Here is a 17,915-nt window from a genome sequence, read left to right on the forward strand (position 1 = left end):
ACGCCCGCCTACGAACACGTCACAAAAGTCATTGAACACGAAATTAAAATAACAAAACACCCGAAAAATGTATCAAAATACAAAAACATACGAAAATCTTGGTCATTGAATAACTTGGATAATTTTAAATGTATAAATTCATAGTTTCGTTCTGTTATACATTTGTGGTGTATTAAACTAAAAGGATTGATTTTATTGCTCAAAACTCCAAACACCACCCAATCCACCTTTTTTCAAATCAAATCAAATCAAAAAATTTTCGCAGCACCAGCCCATAATTATTTTGTCCCGAAGTGGTGGTAGGGCAAGCTATTTGTAATATAAGCGCCCTGGAAATGACTTAAGAACTGAATAAAAGTTTTAACTTTGACAAAATTTTTTTCAAGAGAAGAATGTTCAAATCTTCAAAAATTACCTTTTCATCATCAGTATCAGTAATCAGCCAATTAGTATGGAGACTTTAAATTATTTTGAGAATTTTAATTTTGTTCCTACATTTGTTGCTTTTGACCAGTAGAATCAATTCTTTAGTTTGATATACCACCAACGGGTCACATTGTATGTATATGCGAATTAACATATAATACAGGTCGAATCGGTTCTGACCCATCGATAATAAAGTTAATTGGAGGATTGTAGAATGTTCTAGCACTGTTAGTCCATGCCATGTGCAAGGAACATTCTTCTAGTGCTGTTTTTATAGATTGTGTGATAAAAGTTTTTTCAGTTTTAAAAGCAGTTGGAAAGAAAATAGCCGGTTCCTCGGAGGTGCGAACCACTTTTTAAGTTTTATTCCACCTTGAACCTTCCATTAGGTGAGAAAATACCAAATTATACTCTCTAGGATTGATACAAAAAGTTATAACATCTTGAATATCATCATATTTTTACCCGACTGTGCCAGAGTGAGGATTATTACCAAATCAAAATTGAGATTAGGGAGGCAATGATTAGGCACAGGTATAGATAGTTAGAAGGTTGGGAACACCCTTTATATGCAAAAGAACATAACGTCTGATATAAAACTTATGAATAACATGACCGGCAGACACAAAGGCTAATGTGCGAGTTACAGCAAAAAAGTTAGCACTCAGCAGTGTACAATATCAGTTGCAGTTCCCACAGTAAATAACTTACGTTGCTTTTTAGTGTTACTATTTAGGTTTTTTTTGTCGTGTCAGGTGTAAAAAGTACGACACTAAGGAACTTAGGACTATGAACTATATAAAAAGTATTCAATGAATTCATTGCTGTAACAATTGACCAATTATTTGTCCTGTAGGCAGTGATTGCAGCAATGGTTTACATTTCAGAATGATTTACAATAATGTATCAACATGGACAAAAAATTGTGCCTTGGATAGAACTTTTTTTTTAACCACCACGAGAAAGCTATTGGCCTGTATCTCACCTGATGGTAAGTGACGATCAGGCCGAATGTGGAAGCGAGCTTCACCCGGAATTCTCAACCACGGAGGAACTGGCTATCTTACCTCTAACTGCCGGAACACAATAATTCTGTTAACATTGTTGTTATGGCGTTGTTATATGACTTAGGTAAGATGGTGGTAGCTAGCCAGGCGGACTTAGAACAAGCCCTACCACCAACTAAAACGAACAAAAAAATCTGCCGCCACTGGGAATCGAATCGAACCTGGGAAATCTGCGCTAAAGCAGATGGTCTTACCACTAGACCACAGAGGCGGTTAAAAGAACTAAAATAAAATAGCCATTAATCGCATAGACATAGTTTTCAGTTGATACCGAGAATAATCGATATTATCGATCGATAAAACCAACACTTGTTGTGCGATTTCCGGAAATTTCTGGTATCAGTTTGGCCCACTTGATAATGAAAGTGGAAATACTTTATTTCAGATTTATTTTTGAACTACGATATTTTTAGATACAATGCAGTTGTATTTTTTTTTCATAAAAAAATGTTTACGGTACGCGAATGCTAAAATATTGAAATAATAAAGTTATTTAAAGGCCAGCGTAGACGACGGACTTTTGTGAAAAGTGGAAACTACTTTTTTTATGGGGTACCTACTTTTATACCTCTGTGTGCGTTATTGAATACAGCTTACAAATCCATATAGGTAGACAAAAAGTATATCATGGAGAATCAGGCCATAAATAAGCCTTAAAATAATTTATTACACGCGAACTTTCGTATGCAAATAGTAACATGGCGTCTATATACGTACATGAGAACGTAAAAACACATTTACGGTATTTAAAACATTGCACATCCGTTTCACTATCTACCCCTCAAGTCATTCGTGACGGCCGATAGCTAGAGTCACGAGGCTGCGAAAATTAAAAAAACACGCACAAAATGCAAATGGCGGCGTAAATTTGGCGCCAAATGGTGAAACCAATTAACTTTACAAGACTAAAGTTAATTAATTTAATTGATTAGTTGTGGGTGGAAAAGTTTGTTTGACATGTTCCATTCTTTGTACCAAAAAGGGATGCGAAATTTCAAAAATTTAACACTTCTGTATTTTTTTTCTCAAATTTATCTCAAATAGAGCTGATTTTACTGGTTTACTGCTGCTTTTTAGTGAAAACATAACTTTCATGAAATAAAAATATGTGAGAAGTTCTCTGAAATCGATTTGGACGTAAATTATTTGTCAATAAATATCAGCTTTTCTCTTTCCTTCCTTCATTCAAGAATAATTATTTTTTCATACGTCAAACTGTTTTATCATCATTTTAGACATCGATAAGATACAAAAATACAAATGGTTACAAATCCTAACGCATTTCAAACTTATCTACGTATCTGGAACGAACATAAAACGGTGTAAAACGATGAAATTGTCGTGTAAGTGACGCCCTAGCTTTGTCCACAGATAAAAAATAAACATGGCCGATAAGGACAATAACGGTCAAAGTGTTTTCCCGCCGTTTTTACTGTCATAGGGTTAACAATGTTATGCTTAAATATTTTTATTAAATTACAACAGGATTTCTAATTTAAACGTCTGCAATGGGTTTGACTAACGTAATTTTCAATAACTTGACCGTAATGCCAAGATTTTTCTTTATTTTTTTTAGATTAACTTTAAACACAAGAACAATTTTCTTGTCTGTTTGTAGACACATACTGGATGATGAATGGAAATGGAAGATGGTGATTGCCTACCATTCAATTTATCCTCAAACTTGATAGAAAAAATACACAAAAAATTAACTAAGAGCTATTTAACTTGAATCATCTCTTTTAGCAACTTTAAAGAGGTTCATTTAAACAAACTTTAGACAAAAAGACGAACGAAACAATAAAAAAACTTTTTGTATTAGACAAAATTTTATTACGTACCAACCCTAATCCCGCCTTATCTATGGTGTGAGGTGTAAAAGTTGTCTATGCTCTATTTACTTTTTCTAATGGCTTCGAAATACGTGAAGCGTGATCCGACAGTAAACTCGATTGGCACTTAACCCGAGGACGCTGATAAGGTACATAATATATTAGGTATTTATGCGAAATTTTCCACATTTTTATTAGTTAGTTAAGCACCGCTGGTTTGGTAATAGGCTATGGTAATTAAGTATGCTATTCACCATTAATTGTTAGTGTAAAATTTGTGTTAAATAAATATGTAAGTAGTTTTTAAGAATAAACTTGAAGATTATTTTGTAGAAATGTTGTATAAGTACCTACAGGCTACAAGGGATTTGAAGGGATAATAATAGGTTTTATATGGTGTAAAAGAAATGTCCACTTAAAAACAATTAAGCAATGATACTAATAAATGGATTACAAACCAAACTAATAGAAAAACGGCTAGCAGGCATTTTCATGAACTCTTATGTATTTCTTTTTCTTTTCGAAAATCTAAAAGGCTTATAGAGAAAATCATTGTTGAGTTATCCACAGAAGTTAGTGAAGCAGAATCAGAATAAGCTTTTCCTCAAGTTCAAAGTTTTGAATCAGAGGACGAGATTTGAACTTTCTTAAAGCAGTGGCAATATCGGCAATATAGTTTACAATATAACACTATATTTTGAACTGTGATTTGGTTAAAAAAGATATTTTAAAACTGGCTTGCATGTTAGAGTTAGGTAAAATAAATAAAAAAATACTACATTACAATCAAAAGCCTCGTGAAAAATACATGCATAGGTATATTACAAAACATTTAAGAGTAGAATTTACACGTGACAAAGATGGAGGGAACGTACATTTAAGACAGCTGTTTTAAAATATGACGTAGGTTGACATTGCTTCTAAACGTAGTGTGTGATTATGTGTGAGAAGTGACATTGTGTGGGCTCATGTACATGTACGAATGGCATACAACGTTTTAATGACTGTCATAATAGTTACGTCGCAATGTGCAGAGTCAAACCTGTGTTCTGTTTGAAACCTTCGAACCTTGACACAAAGTGGGAATGGTTGGAATGGAAAAAACTCACAGATTGGAAAAGGGATTGTCTTTTCCAATCTGTGATTTATTTTAACCCTGGATACGGATCCCAAATCGCATAGGAAGTCATACATTGTATTTGAATGAATTTATTATAATATCGCAAATTCATAAAAATCGTCTCTATGAATTTCTTTGTACGTTTGACATATCTCTATCTACATGTTTCTATAATTTTACTTATTTTCTTTGGCCGGCCTTTGTGAAAATCCGTGGAGGAGGCCTTAGTCCAGCAGTGGACGTCTTTCGACTGAAACGAACGAACGAACTTATTTTCTTTAATATTAAATCTCTAAACACTTGTTCACTGAGAGATAAATTTGTATTCTGGCGTTGTGAAACCAATATCGCTAGAAAGCAATATTATAACCAGGAAAAGGAGAGTCATTACTACGATTCCATACACGTAAAGGAAAAACCACAATCGTTTGTACTGTTACAACTGACTCTTACTGTCAAATTGTATGTTTTAGTAAATAAAACTTCTCAATTAGATGATGAAGCTTAAGTTTCAAAGTCCCCGACCGAACCAGGGAACCTTAAAAAATATATTGCCTATACACGTCTCAATATAGCTTGCTCTACCACCACTTCAGGACACCATATTGGATTCTGAATAACACCATATTGGCAGATTCTGCATAACAGAGGGTGAAAATATGTTCAGTATTGTTCAGTAAGCAGGTCGACTTTAGATTTTCCAGTAAAATATTTATATTCGTCTTAAATTTTGTTGTTATTTTTTTTAATGCATAACAAGGCAGGTATTTGACCACAATCGCACCTGATGTTAAGTGGGATGCAGTCTATGATGGTACATATCTGCCCTGTAAGTGCCTATTCACTCTCGCCTTGAAAAGGCCCGGATTATAGGGGTCGTTTCTTAATCAAGGCTGTGCTACAATAGGTTGGTAGGTAAATTATATTTTATTGGTCAGAAAATAAGGCATCGATTGCATTGCGCAACGACAGTCGTTCATTACGATAATCGATTCATCACAACTACTGCGATATTAAAATATAATTGCATAGTCATCGACAAATTGCAATAAAAAGTTTTTCCTCGGCATAGACAATTAAATGTGTCCCATTTATAATGCAACCAACAATGGGAGTCGCGTGATGGCAACTCTATTATTTTATGAGTACATTAAACCATGTAATTGACCCTGAAGGCCAGGTGGGTCTTTTACGGAATGTACCAGGTTCGATTTGTGCAAAAAAGGAGCTGGTATCCCAGCTAGTCGCTATTTATTGACTTCAAGCTATATTGGGGACCCTGGAAAGGGTCTAAGTACTGGATAAATATTTTAATTTGATTTGATTGATGATGGTGTTTAACTTTATTGAAATTGTTCAATGCGATATTGCTGCGATATCGATGCTATAACGTTGCGATATCGTTGCAATATCGATGCGACATCGTTGCAATGCCGCTTCGATATATCGCTCAGAGATAATGAATTAGAGTCGGAACCTTAGCTTGAGACCGAGTGAACACTTTCAAGCTGAGTGGTCAAAATCCAAAATAGAGGAGAGGAAGTGAGGTGTGTCATTTCCTCCTCACCATAATTCAAAGCATTTGCCAAATATTTGAACCGTCAACATTTCCGTATTTGTCATTTCGCCTACATTTTGGGCATCTTAGATTTTTAAGGATCATGACCCCGACTGTTTTAGGGTATAAGTTACCTATTGATAAAACATAGTATTCATGTATTAGTATTTTGAGACAGAGAAAAACACCTTAGCTAAAGCTTACCGCCAGGGGACTCCCAAATATAATATCAGTTCGTATTATGTTACGAATACAGAATTACTACGACGGTATCAAAATTTAAATTACCAAATCGGTGTAATGTGCACACTTTCATACATGACCATACTGATTAACAGATGACCCAACTATCAGTCAACTACAGGTGGTAGGTTTTAGAGTAGGCGCACACCGTTGATTTTTAGTTGGCCGATAGTTGTGCCCGATTTTAAATTGTATGAAGAATCGGCCAAATCGAATCGGCGTAGTGTGCGCACTCCCATACATGCCCATACTGATCAACTGCCCGACTAAACTATCGGCCGACGAAAAATCAACGGTGTGCGCCTACTCTTACGCGTAGGTCAGGTCTAGGTAGGTAAAAAAGGTTCAATAAAACAGATTCGGCAAAACAATTCAGGTTCTTAGGCATAGTTTAACTTCTATTCTGCGTGCAGTACTCAATAAAAATACTTGATCGAAAACTAATTTAATACATACTTCGGAAACTAATTTGCACGTTCACAAAGTTGCTGTGCCCAGCCAAATTAATTGTATCTTATTAGGCAAGCCACTAAGATAAGTAACTAGCAATAAATATGCTGATGGTAGGTAATTATACATATTCATCCTTGGCACTCTTCGCGATATTTATGTAGAGGCATATCAAGCTTGACACGGCGGAGTCTTATGATGAAGTAATAGATACTAAATTGCAACGAAAATGTACAGGCTGATGAGCTGTTGGTGTACGAACTGTGGTCTGCTTAACTGGGTATTAAAATATTTTAGTTGCTGGCGGAATGTACTAAAATTTAACTTCATAGATATTTTATGAATATTTCTATGGTTGGTGATTGGAGAACTCTACATGCACGAGTATTTACCACTCCATATATCGTTTATAATCAATTACTATGTAGTGGACACCACAAATTAATCATGTTGATGGTATCTGATCATCTTGCAGAGCTATCAAAAACGGACTCCTCTATAGACTAAAACCGAGAATCGTGCTGAAAAATGACCCTTGGGAAAGACTCGATTTTCCAGCAACGAAAAGAGAAGGGATTCTTTATGCAAGTTTAGGAGTTCCAGCTCATAAAATCTTAAAGCCAACTTTGTTTCAAGGGAAAGTCAAATAACCAGAAGATAAAATAATTTTTTTCCTCATTTTCTGAAAAGTACACTGATTTTGAAAGAACGCGCTTTTGCACAAATGGAGCTACTGGGAAAGTTATACAAAGAAATAATTTTAATTTCATTCTAAGGCAAGTTTCTGTAATGAAAACCTTCAGCGGTGAATTTCAGCCATTTAACTTAACAAATAATATAACTATTCCAGTCTAGAATGCGGGCACTTGTACTCCTGAAGCACGAATAATCTTTCTTATCGGGCAATAATGTTTACTCAAGCCAGATATGTCTTTACTAAACTGGGAAACACGATGTGATTTATATTTATTAAATGCTTCATGGGAATCGAACCTAGGTTCTTTTTGAGGAATTTGAACTAGGTACTCAAAAGTGGCTGAAAAAATGAAAGCTGAAAAAGTTGTTGCGTTGCTCTTCAGCACTGGCCCATTTATTGTCCCGAAGCAGTGGTAGGGTTAAAATAATACTGGAATGTATAAGAACGCTTTTTAAAAGCAGAATATACAATATGACTTTTATGAAGTTATTTTTTAATCAGGACAAGGAAGCTCTTAGCCTGCACCTCGTGGAAAGGGATGATTATTCCGAAGGTGGAAGCAAGGTTCGCCCGGAATCCTCAACCACAGAGAAACATGCGAAAAGATGGTTTGTGGATGTTTGGTAGATTTTGGTATTTAAACAAATCAGCCCAGGTTATTTTTGACACGTCTCTAAGTACCTAAGGTGCCGACCATTAGCGGCAGAGAACACCCCAGGTTTTTAGTGGGTTCAAGCCCCACATAACCTAACGGCGGCAAGTGTGGACAGGCCTTTTATTTATACGACTCTAACTATACCATTACACTTGATCGAGGATTCTTTGATTACCAATTAGTCATACTGCAGATTGAAGATGTTCGTAGAGGAATTAAAACACGGGCGTAAAAAGCCTCAAAGGTAAGAAGACAATAGGAAAAATGGAGGCAATAAATAAAAAAAACGAAGTAGTCACGTGCCAGTGTCTGTCTAACAAAAGGCACAGTAACCGGTAGCTCTTTCCACAATTTTCAATGTTATATAAGCACGCCATACAGTTTCTTTTGCGTCATGTTTCAAAGGAGACCCTGTATAATTAGCTATTTAAATTAGTGTCAGACTTTGAACTCTTTTGAAAGCGACGAAAAAGTCGCCTGTTTTAAAATAAATTTACATTTAGCCCTGTCAAACGTAAAATATTGTTAAGTTTGAAAGTGTCTATTTAAATGAATAATCTGAAAGTAAATACCACTGTAAAGACGCCCTTGAAAACGTACAGTGCGGGCAAATGATAAAGAAAAATACACCTTGCATGAGCTGCATTTTCACGGTACAGCCACTTCTTACTATACAATGACACACGTGTAAATACATGATTCATTTTTTTCACGAAATGTACGCCTTCGAGTGCTGCAGATAATATCCATTGACTAACAATAAAGTGTACATCTTCGCACATTCTTACAAACTTAGCGTCCAAAGTGATGTCACACGACACACAGTAATGAGTCAAGATTTTACGAAAAAAAATCCGAAAAGACCGATGCAGCAGCGCAACCGCTCTGGTGCTAATCAAAGGCAAACACGGGCGGCTAAAGGGGAAAAGAATAAACAACGAACAAAAAAGTAAACGTTACAGAACTCACCTATATTGGAGGATATCCTGGGCGCAAACAAAACGCGATAACCTTATTTGAACTCTGGCGTCACTGTTACTGAATTTTGAAATTCGAGCGTGATCGGGAGCTGCGGTTGGTACGTCCGCGCGCGGTGACGTCCAGAGCGCGACTGATCGCCGAGGCGGCGCTTGCGCACTTGGAATACGCCTTCACGCACACACGGGGGCGTTGCCGGCGTGTGCGTGACACAAAGCCTTCATGAAAATGCAATGCATTCGACGAACGGAGGTGCGAGATCATAAGGTCACTGTTTGATATACGCTAAGTTTATCGGTTAGAATCCAAGCCACAATAACTATGGAAATATTGAAGCACAATACGATTGGTTCGGTTATATTATTGAATGAGCATTTGCAGGATTATCCAGGTTAAGATCAAAAACTGAATAGACTCGCCTTAGTTACAATGTTGCTTATGTGCTGAAACATAGTAATGCATATTATATACCTAACAGCTGTATGAAAAACAAGAATAATGTATTGTTAAGTAACCAAGAATTATACGACAGACTTTGGAAACGCTATTGAATATACAATGAATGCAAGTGAGCATAATCGATCGTGGATGGCGTATTGGCTGGATGACTTTTTGTACAGTTGACAGCACGTCAGACTTTACATTTTTTGTGGCAAAATAGCTCCTTTTACAACCGCATAAGGCAGTAGTGCTTAGCTTAATGTGTCGTCTTCTGTACCTAAGAAATTCTGAAAACATTTCTGAATGTCAATTGATTGTCACATTTAAATAAAATAATATGGCGGCTTTTATAAATACTGTTAAGAATTTAATTACCTTTACAACAGGATAAAGATATTCAAGAAACTGTCCACAACTTACAGAAAAAAAAGTGCAACATTTTTTCGCGAATATTCTATGGTGTCATCCAAAGAACAATGTAAATAATAAATAGTAATTATTATTATATTTTTTTTCCAACAAACTAAACAGAGCTAGTATGAGGGAAACAGACAATTATATTCATCGATAATACTTGACTACTAGGGTACCTATACTAAATGCTCATGCTCATCACACTAGTATATGCCCCTGGCGGGAATCGAATTCACAATCACAACTGATGTCCTGCGAAACAAACCACCCGGCTGGGCTTTCCTTTGAACTACCAATCCACCATAGGCGTCTAACACACTCTAGCTTTTGGAGGTGACATCAGAATTTTGCTATAGCATAGTACAAGTATGCTTTAATCAAAGGCTGGACTGGAGTGAAGTTGAAGCTTACTTCAAACTCCTCTTATGTTCTTCTGATTAATTTCGTGGCCGGTCCAATGGCATTTTAGTTTTTTTTATTGGTAAATCCTGACTACACAGGCAGAGGCGGGGCAAGACCTAAATTTGATGTGGGCAAGACAGATTTCGCGAGGCCTTGTTCTGTGGCGACCTGAAGACGGATTTATATATAATGAAATAATAAAAAAAAGGGTTAAAGGTCTATACATTGACAGTTTCTGATTTCTTGATTCAGTGATTATTTTTAAAGGAATATTGCGCCAAAGAATAATGTTCGTCACTTAAAACCGTGTTGTTGCTTAATTTTGTGTCTGAATATGGCTGAATTTGTTTGGAAAAAAATATATTTTTATTTTTAACTACATTGTTTAGCTATCAAGAATTTATATTTTATAGTCAATGTTCGTATTGTGATATTGTCATCTCCACCTTGTATACATTTTTTCAAAATTTTTGATGCGCGAGGCCCCTTCTTGTACCGCGAGGCCGTAGGCGGTGGCCCACGTCGCCTACGCCTTACGCCGCCTCTGTACACAGGAGTTGCAGCGATGGGAACTAGAGGTGGCAACAGTCCCATTTGACCAGTGGCTAACAGCTAACAGTAATCGATTTAAAGGGATTCCGAAGACTGGTATTAATTTTTCGTCAATAAACTGTTTGACGACTACACTCTACCTTATTGCCTACATGGACGGATAGAGCTCTGCCTGATGCCTTGCTTTAAAGGACTAAAAAACTCTTAATTTTGCAACTAGGCTATGAAAAGCGCTTTTTACACGTCCAATTTCAACTGTGACATAAAGGATTTTTACTAACTTTCCGTAATAAAAAATCCTGAATAAACGAAGCTGGCGTCTAACAGACCCACGCTTGCCATCAGGTTCATAGTCACGCCGACTCCTGGTCTTCCTTGCTATTTAATTATGAACCTTATTCCAATGAAGACTAGTTAAAATAAGCCTCGTAGCTACCGCCAACAAAAGAATACGGTGTTTCGGATGTTTGAACAAGTGAAAGACACGCATAGAGCGAGCAAATAGATCGCAATGTATTGCTGGTCTGGAGTATCGATATGGGATATTTACCCGACTGCGTGAAGATATGGAGGTTATAATATGTTTCTTAGTATGGCGACGAAGAACTTTAATTGATAATAAAAAAAGTAAAACTCTATGCTAAAATGTATGTCAAATTACGACATTCCCTGTTTGGACATGGAAATATTCGTCTTAAATCTTAGACAAAGATAACAAAAGAAGAAATAGAATAGAGGAAATTGACAACATTTTCAGTTAATAATTACCAAGATTTCCAAGCCATTGTCTCAAAAAATAAAAAATCGTACATACCCCCAGACAGCCGTCAGCAACAAACCGCGCGGATCTGTTATCAGGAGCTTTTATAGCGGGCTTATCATCTACTGGAAGACCGATCAATACTTTTATCTTATTGTATTTGTTCTATGGCGGTTACGCTTTTGGATCGATATACAGGCTGTTACAATCCAGCTTAACTACTGATTTTCCCTGCGTGATCAAATTAGAAATGAGGAGGAGGAGAACTAAAGTGACCGACTTAGCCCATAGAATTGCTAAAATCAAGTGGCAGTGGGCGAGGCACATAGCTCGCAGAGCTGATGGCGGCTGGGGCAGAAAAGTTCTCTAGTGGCGACCATGGGCCGGAAGACGTAGTGTGGGCAGGTCCCTTACTCGGTGGACTGACGATCCTGTGAAGGTCGCAGGATGCGGGCAGCGCAGGACCGGTTGTTGTGGAAATACTTGGGGCAGGCCTTTGTCCGCAGTGGACGTCATTTGGCTGAAACGAACGAATCAGAGAACTTAACTCTGAAAAACCGTTGTTAACGATGATAAAAAACCTACAACGTTTTTAAAATAATATTAATAATTTGAAGTCTATAAACTACATCTATAAACCTCCCCTGTTCTACAAACAATAAATAATCAAAGAGAGAATTATAACAAAATCTCGCAAGAAAATTTAACTCACCCTGTATTTGTGATTTGTTAAATGGCACGCGTTGCGGGGTTGGTCGTGTGATTATGAACATATTATTTTATCGTGTTTATTATAAAAACTGGGGTCGCACCAACCCTGGTGTCCGATATCAAGTAACAATAACGTGCCTCAGAAACATAGAATGACATGTTCGGAAAATTAGATTAATTCAAGCTTAAACAATCCTTACCAAATAGATCTCTGTTTGAGTCAGAGACTTCAGCAAATCCTCAAAAGATTGGTTCGTTGTAAAGGGAAACCTACAACTCAAAATAATCTCTAAATTCGAGTTATCACGATTATCGGATCTGCGTTAAAACTACGTGAACTAAGTATCAAAAAAAGTAAGTCCTGAAAAAATTAGGATGTTTATCTTGCGATAGTGTTGAATTTTGCCTAAGTACCAATCAAATAACATGCTTGCTTGAATCTAATTAGTTAAAATCAGGTTTCTAGCCTTCCCTCACATTACAAACCTAAAATTTCAAGCGACAAGCAGTGAGAATGCATTTTTAAACATGACCTTTCGAGTTCAAATTGACAGTAACGTCGAATTACCATAGTTTTTGTTACCCTTAGACCCTTACAAAATGGCTTCCTTCGTTTCCCATCGATTAACGGCAATTGTTACTATTAACATAACTATTTTGTTTGGGATGCATAAATATTTAGAGCTTCCTGAGTTTTTAAAAAAATGATATTTTCTAATTAGGAGACGATGAACTTGACTTTTGATTTTATTTTAAAAGTCATCATTTAGTGTTTAATTCTTGACCTTTCTATTGTCCTAATCCTATTGGGATTACCTACTAATACAGTATAATTAATTATATATAATTTATTAACAGAGAAAAGTATTAAAATGCAGGATGACGAAATTTAAGTTACCTACCGCACATTATTACATGTATCTTAAAACAGCTTACCTAAGAACTTCTAACAATTACCTACTGTATCTAAACCCATGTTTACAAATAAAATAGATTTGATTTGATTTCTAGCTTAGATTGAAAAAATTCTAGCTGCCGCGCTATGGGAGCTTAATATTTTACCTTCTTAGGTACTACGGGTACATAATAGGCTAGTTGCCTAAAAAAATTTTTTTAGTCCGTAATGTTTAATATCAAAAAATATTGGACACATATATTTTTATTTGTCAATCTAACAAATAATTACATAGTTATGGTGCGTTGAAGTTGCGCACGACGTCACAACGTGCGGCATTTTTAAGCAAGCGTTGACGTCACGGGCCTCTTCTTATGAACTTTGGGGCGCTTTATCTCTTTAAATTTTAATTAGTTTGAAAAAGTGAAAAATACGTGTAGAGTATTTTTTGATAAGTTAACTGACGGACTAATTAAAACTCTTGCTTTTTGACCCAGGCAACATCCCCATTATTTTGTTTAGTAACACAATATTAACCAAATTCCATCCCCTTATTTCAAAGAGCTTTGAAGTTAATTGCGGAAAGGGCTTGCTTTTTTATTCATTTTCCTATTTTGTGACTAGAGGCAAGTTTCCCTGAAAATATTAATAAAAAACACGTAAAAAATGACTTACCTCCGATTGCAATGAAGCCTGCAACTCTTCTGTGAGCTTCTTCAGAGCTGCAATCTGAAAGAAAAAAAACTTTGTTAACACTGGATTTGATTTCCAAAGTAATAAATAATATACAACGTGTCCCAAAATTCAAGGATAATGCAGTTTTTACACAAAAGTTAATCAAATATGTTATTTCCTTAAAATTTTTAACGATTTTTACCTGCACTCCATTTTGACTCATCGTTTTGTAAAAAAAAAGTACGAACACTACTGCGGCAAGTTTTTTATAAAGTTGACGCAACTATCCCAGATTCCAAAATGATATAATACTCTAAGAAAACTAGTCGCAAAAAAGATATGCGTACCATTTTTACAAGCACTTCGCTTGTTAGTTAGTATGGGATAAATCTTGCAACTGAATTTAAAACCAGTTCGCCTCAACCGATTGAGCTGCAATTTGGTATACTTATCTAAGTACGATGAAAATGCAATATTATGGTAACATTGAGCTGAATGGAGACTGGAGGTGGCCATAGGAACTTCTAAACGAAACGGCGGAATTGCATCTAGTTTGGGTTCGTTGGATTTGTCTTTTCGAGCACTTTAGTGCTAGATGATGTCCAGGGTCCTGATGATGAAGTCAAGAGGTGGCAGACTAGCCAATTATAATTTTCAAACGAAGTCAAGCTTGTTTTTAAATAAGTTTTTTTTTTATTACAACTTTATTTTAAACTTTTTAGTTGTTTCTCAATCTCATGGCCCAAGTGCTCGGGAAGACAAATCCAACGAACCCAAACTCGATAAGCTTCCGCCGTTTCGTTTAGGAGTTCCTATGGCCAGCTCCTGCCACCTCTTGACTTCATCATCAGGACATCATCTAGCACTAAAGTGCTCGAAAAGACAAGTCCAACGAACCCAAACTAGATGCATTCCGCCGTTTCGTTGAGAGTTCCTATGGCCACCTCCAGACTCCATCCAATTCCAGCTCAATGGTACCAAAATATTGCATTGTCATCGTACTTACACAAGTACCAAATTTCAGCTCAATTGGTTAAGGAGAACTGGTTTTAAATTCAGTTGCAAGATTTATCCCATACTAACTAACAAGTGAAGTGCTTGTAAAATGGTACGCATTTCTTTTTTGCGACTAGGTTTCTTAGAGTATTATACCATTTTGGAATCTTGGATAGTTGCGTCAACTTTATAAAAAACTTGCCGCAGTAGTGTTCATACTTTTTTTTTACAAAGCAATAAGTCAAAGTGGAGTGAAAGTAAAAATCGTTCAAAATTTTAAGGAAATAACATATTTTGATTAACTTTTGTGTAAAAACTGCAAGGATTCTGGGGGTTTTAAGAGTTGGGGTGAACAGCAGCACTACTTAAGTTGCCGATATAAACAGAAAAACTGGAATATTTGAAAAATTGTGGTCGTGGTAATGTAAAATATCATAAGGGGTGTCAATTTTCGTCGAATTTCATAATTTATTATGTAAGTTAAAAAATAATTGAGATAGATTTTTTTCCTTAATTTTCCTAAAGTAGTCATGACTATGTCCATCCTGTGGCGTCGGCTTATCCTTGAATTTTGGGACACGTTGTATATTCTTTAAAATAAAATCGGTTTTTGTTTTACTAATTCTCTACTAAATACTTAATAGTTTTAACCAAAACAACGGCACATCAGCCCATCAAGAAATTATGTTTGTTTTCATAGTGTTGCGCTTACTACATACTAATAACGATAATGCCAATGTTATGCATCAAGCAACTGTAAGTTACACAAATGATAAAAACGTGAAAGTTTGTAAGTTTTGATGGTGTTTGCTATACCTTCATGTAAAAAATGTACAGGACGGATTTTGATGAAACTTTACAATATTATAGGTAGCTTAATATGGTTCATTAAAATATAACATACTTTAAGCTACAATAAATAAATACTCTTTAATGAACAAACATCATACAACATTAAGAAGTAGATACAAGAGGTCACACAACATAGAGAGAGTAGGTCATCTATACTTCACAGCGCCTGTAACTTTTAGATATTTCAGTTTTCATGCAATCCCAACGGAAATTGTCAATCTTCGACAGTTTTGCAAGTTATTGAAATTTAATGCCCTAAACCAATTTCGTAACAGGACAGAATGCTTAATAACCGCTTTCGACACAGGAAGACCGTCATAACTCAGGCCAACAAAAGGTTTTTACATAAAAACAACGCAAACCACTCCAATGCGAATACATTTCTTGGTGACCTATTGGCTGTACGCATTTAAATCGATTCCCAATTTGAATTTCAAAACGGTGCGACGCGATTGGCCGGATAACTTTTTTTTAAACGATGATACGACGGTTTCAGCCAGTGTTTTCGAAGTGATTACTTTTTTTAGAATCATGTTTATGCATAGATACCAAATAGATCTAATTAGAATCAAACTCCTTTTTCAGTATTACCTATGTAGTAGGTAAAGGTAACTGCATATCGAGTGCAACACTTTGGCAACTTAGTTTTGAAAATTAATGATTGTGATGTCGATATTTAATTTATTGTGCAAACATTCAAACCTAATGGGTCTTTTATCCAATAACATAAAATGGATGAATTTCTTTGCGATTAAAACTTGCTTTAGCAAGAGTTCTCTTGAAAGAACTATACGAGGGCTGCACTAAAAGTATCGGGAATGGAATATTTCCACTGTTCCTGTCATATTAAAATCTATTTAATTGCAAACTCCAGGGTTTTTAAAATCGTATACCATTTATTTATTTAAAAAAAGATTCTCGGTCGTATCACAAGGTCTTGTCAAACTTGTTTAGTCGTTGAGAAAATGGATTGACTCGAGAAAATTCAAGAGCGATGATTTATTATGACTTTTGAAGTGGTTTAACAAAAACAGTGTGTTGACCGGATGATTTCTGCATTTGGTAATGAAGCCCCATCCAAAACCACAATTTATCGCTGGTTTCCTGAATTTCAACGTGGACGTGTCAAGTTCAGTGATGATCCCCGTCAAGGTCGTCCAAAAACTGCAGTCAACTAAGAAAACGTTGATGCTGTGCGTAAGCTAATTGAAGAAGATCGACATGTGATATACCGCGAAATTTAGGCAACTTTAGACATTGGCATGAGTCAAATACAAATAATCTTGCATGAACAATTAGGTGTAAAAAAGTTGTTTTCCCGATGGATACCGCATTCGCTCTGTGAAGAGCAAAAAGCGGCTCGCGTTACTTGGTGCGTCAGAACTCTCGGGAGATTACATGCAGGATCCTCAAATGCTGTATACAACATCGTATCAGGTGACGAATCCTGGATATACGCGTACGAACCCGAAACAAAAAACCAGTCACGAGTTTGGGTGTTCGAAAATGAGTTAAAGCCAACAAAAATTGTTCGTTCATGGAGTGTTGCAAAAAAAATGGTGGCCACGTTTGTCTCCAAAACCGGCCATGTTGCGACTATTCCTCTTGGGGGACAAAGAACGGTTAATGCAGATTAGTATGCTAGCATTTGTTTGCCACAGGTCGTTTCTGAACTCCGTAAAGAGAACTGCAACCGCCGCATCATCCTCCATCACGACAATGCGAGTTCTCACACCGCGCACTGAACAAAAGAGTTTTTAGAGCAAGAAAACATAGAATTATTAGTCCATCCGCCGTACAGCCCCGACCTAAGCCCTAATGATTTCTATACTTTCCCTAAAATAAAGAATAAATTGCGTGGTCAGAGATTTTCATCACCTGAAGAAGCTGTGGACGCCTACAAAACGGTCATTTTGGAGACCCAAACTTCCGAATGCAATGGTTGCTTCAATAATTGGTTTCGTGTATGGAAAAAATGTGTCAAATTTCGCGGAGAATACTTTAAAAAGCAATAAATACATTTTTAAATAGTAATGTTGTTTCACTTCCTTGATTCCCGAAATTTTCAGTGCCGCCCTCGTACAGGAATAAGTTCGGAAAAATATCCTAGTTGTTTGATGGAAATAAATAATTCTTTATTTCTTGTGGACCATATACAACTGCGACTATATGGCCTGGTGGTTAGGTACGA

The 17,915-nt window shown here is 36.2% G+C and overlaps 1 protein-coding gene across 2 annotated transcripts in view; it reads right to left on the reverse strand.

The window, feature by feature from the left end:
• The window catches only part of LOC114353185 (thyroid receptor-interacting protein 11), a 61,665-nt gene that overhangs the window by 36,632 nt on the left and 7,118 nt on the right, over positions 1-17,915 (reverse strand). The window contains exon 2 of one of the 2 annotated variants that reach the window (XM_028305056.1): positions 13,877-13,930. In XM_028305056.1, the coding sequence (XP_028160857.1) occupies positions 13,877-13,930 (54 nt within the window). Of the gene's footprint in view, positions 1-9,017; positions 9,160-13,876; positions 13,931-17,915 lie in introns of those variants that run through there. The other variant, XM_028305057.1, reaches the window with a different exon arrangement.

The sequence above is a fragment of the Ostrinia furnacalis genome, unplaced genomic scaffold (assembly GCF_004193835.3).
Source record: "Ostrinia furnacalis isolate ACB-3 unplaced genomic scaffold, ASM419383v2 OfSCF1632, whole genome shotgun sequence".
NCBI classification, from domain to species: Eukaryota; Metazoa; Arthropoda; class Insecta; order Lepidoptera; family Crambidae; genus Ostrinia; species Ostrinia furnacalis.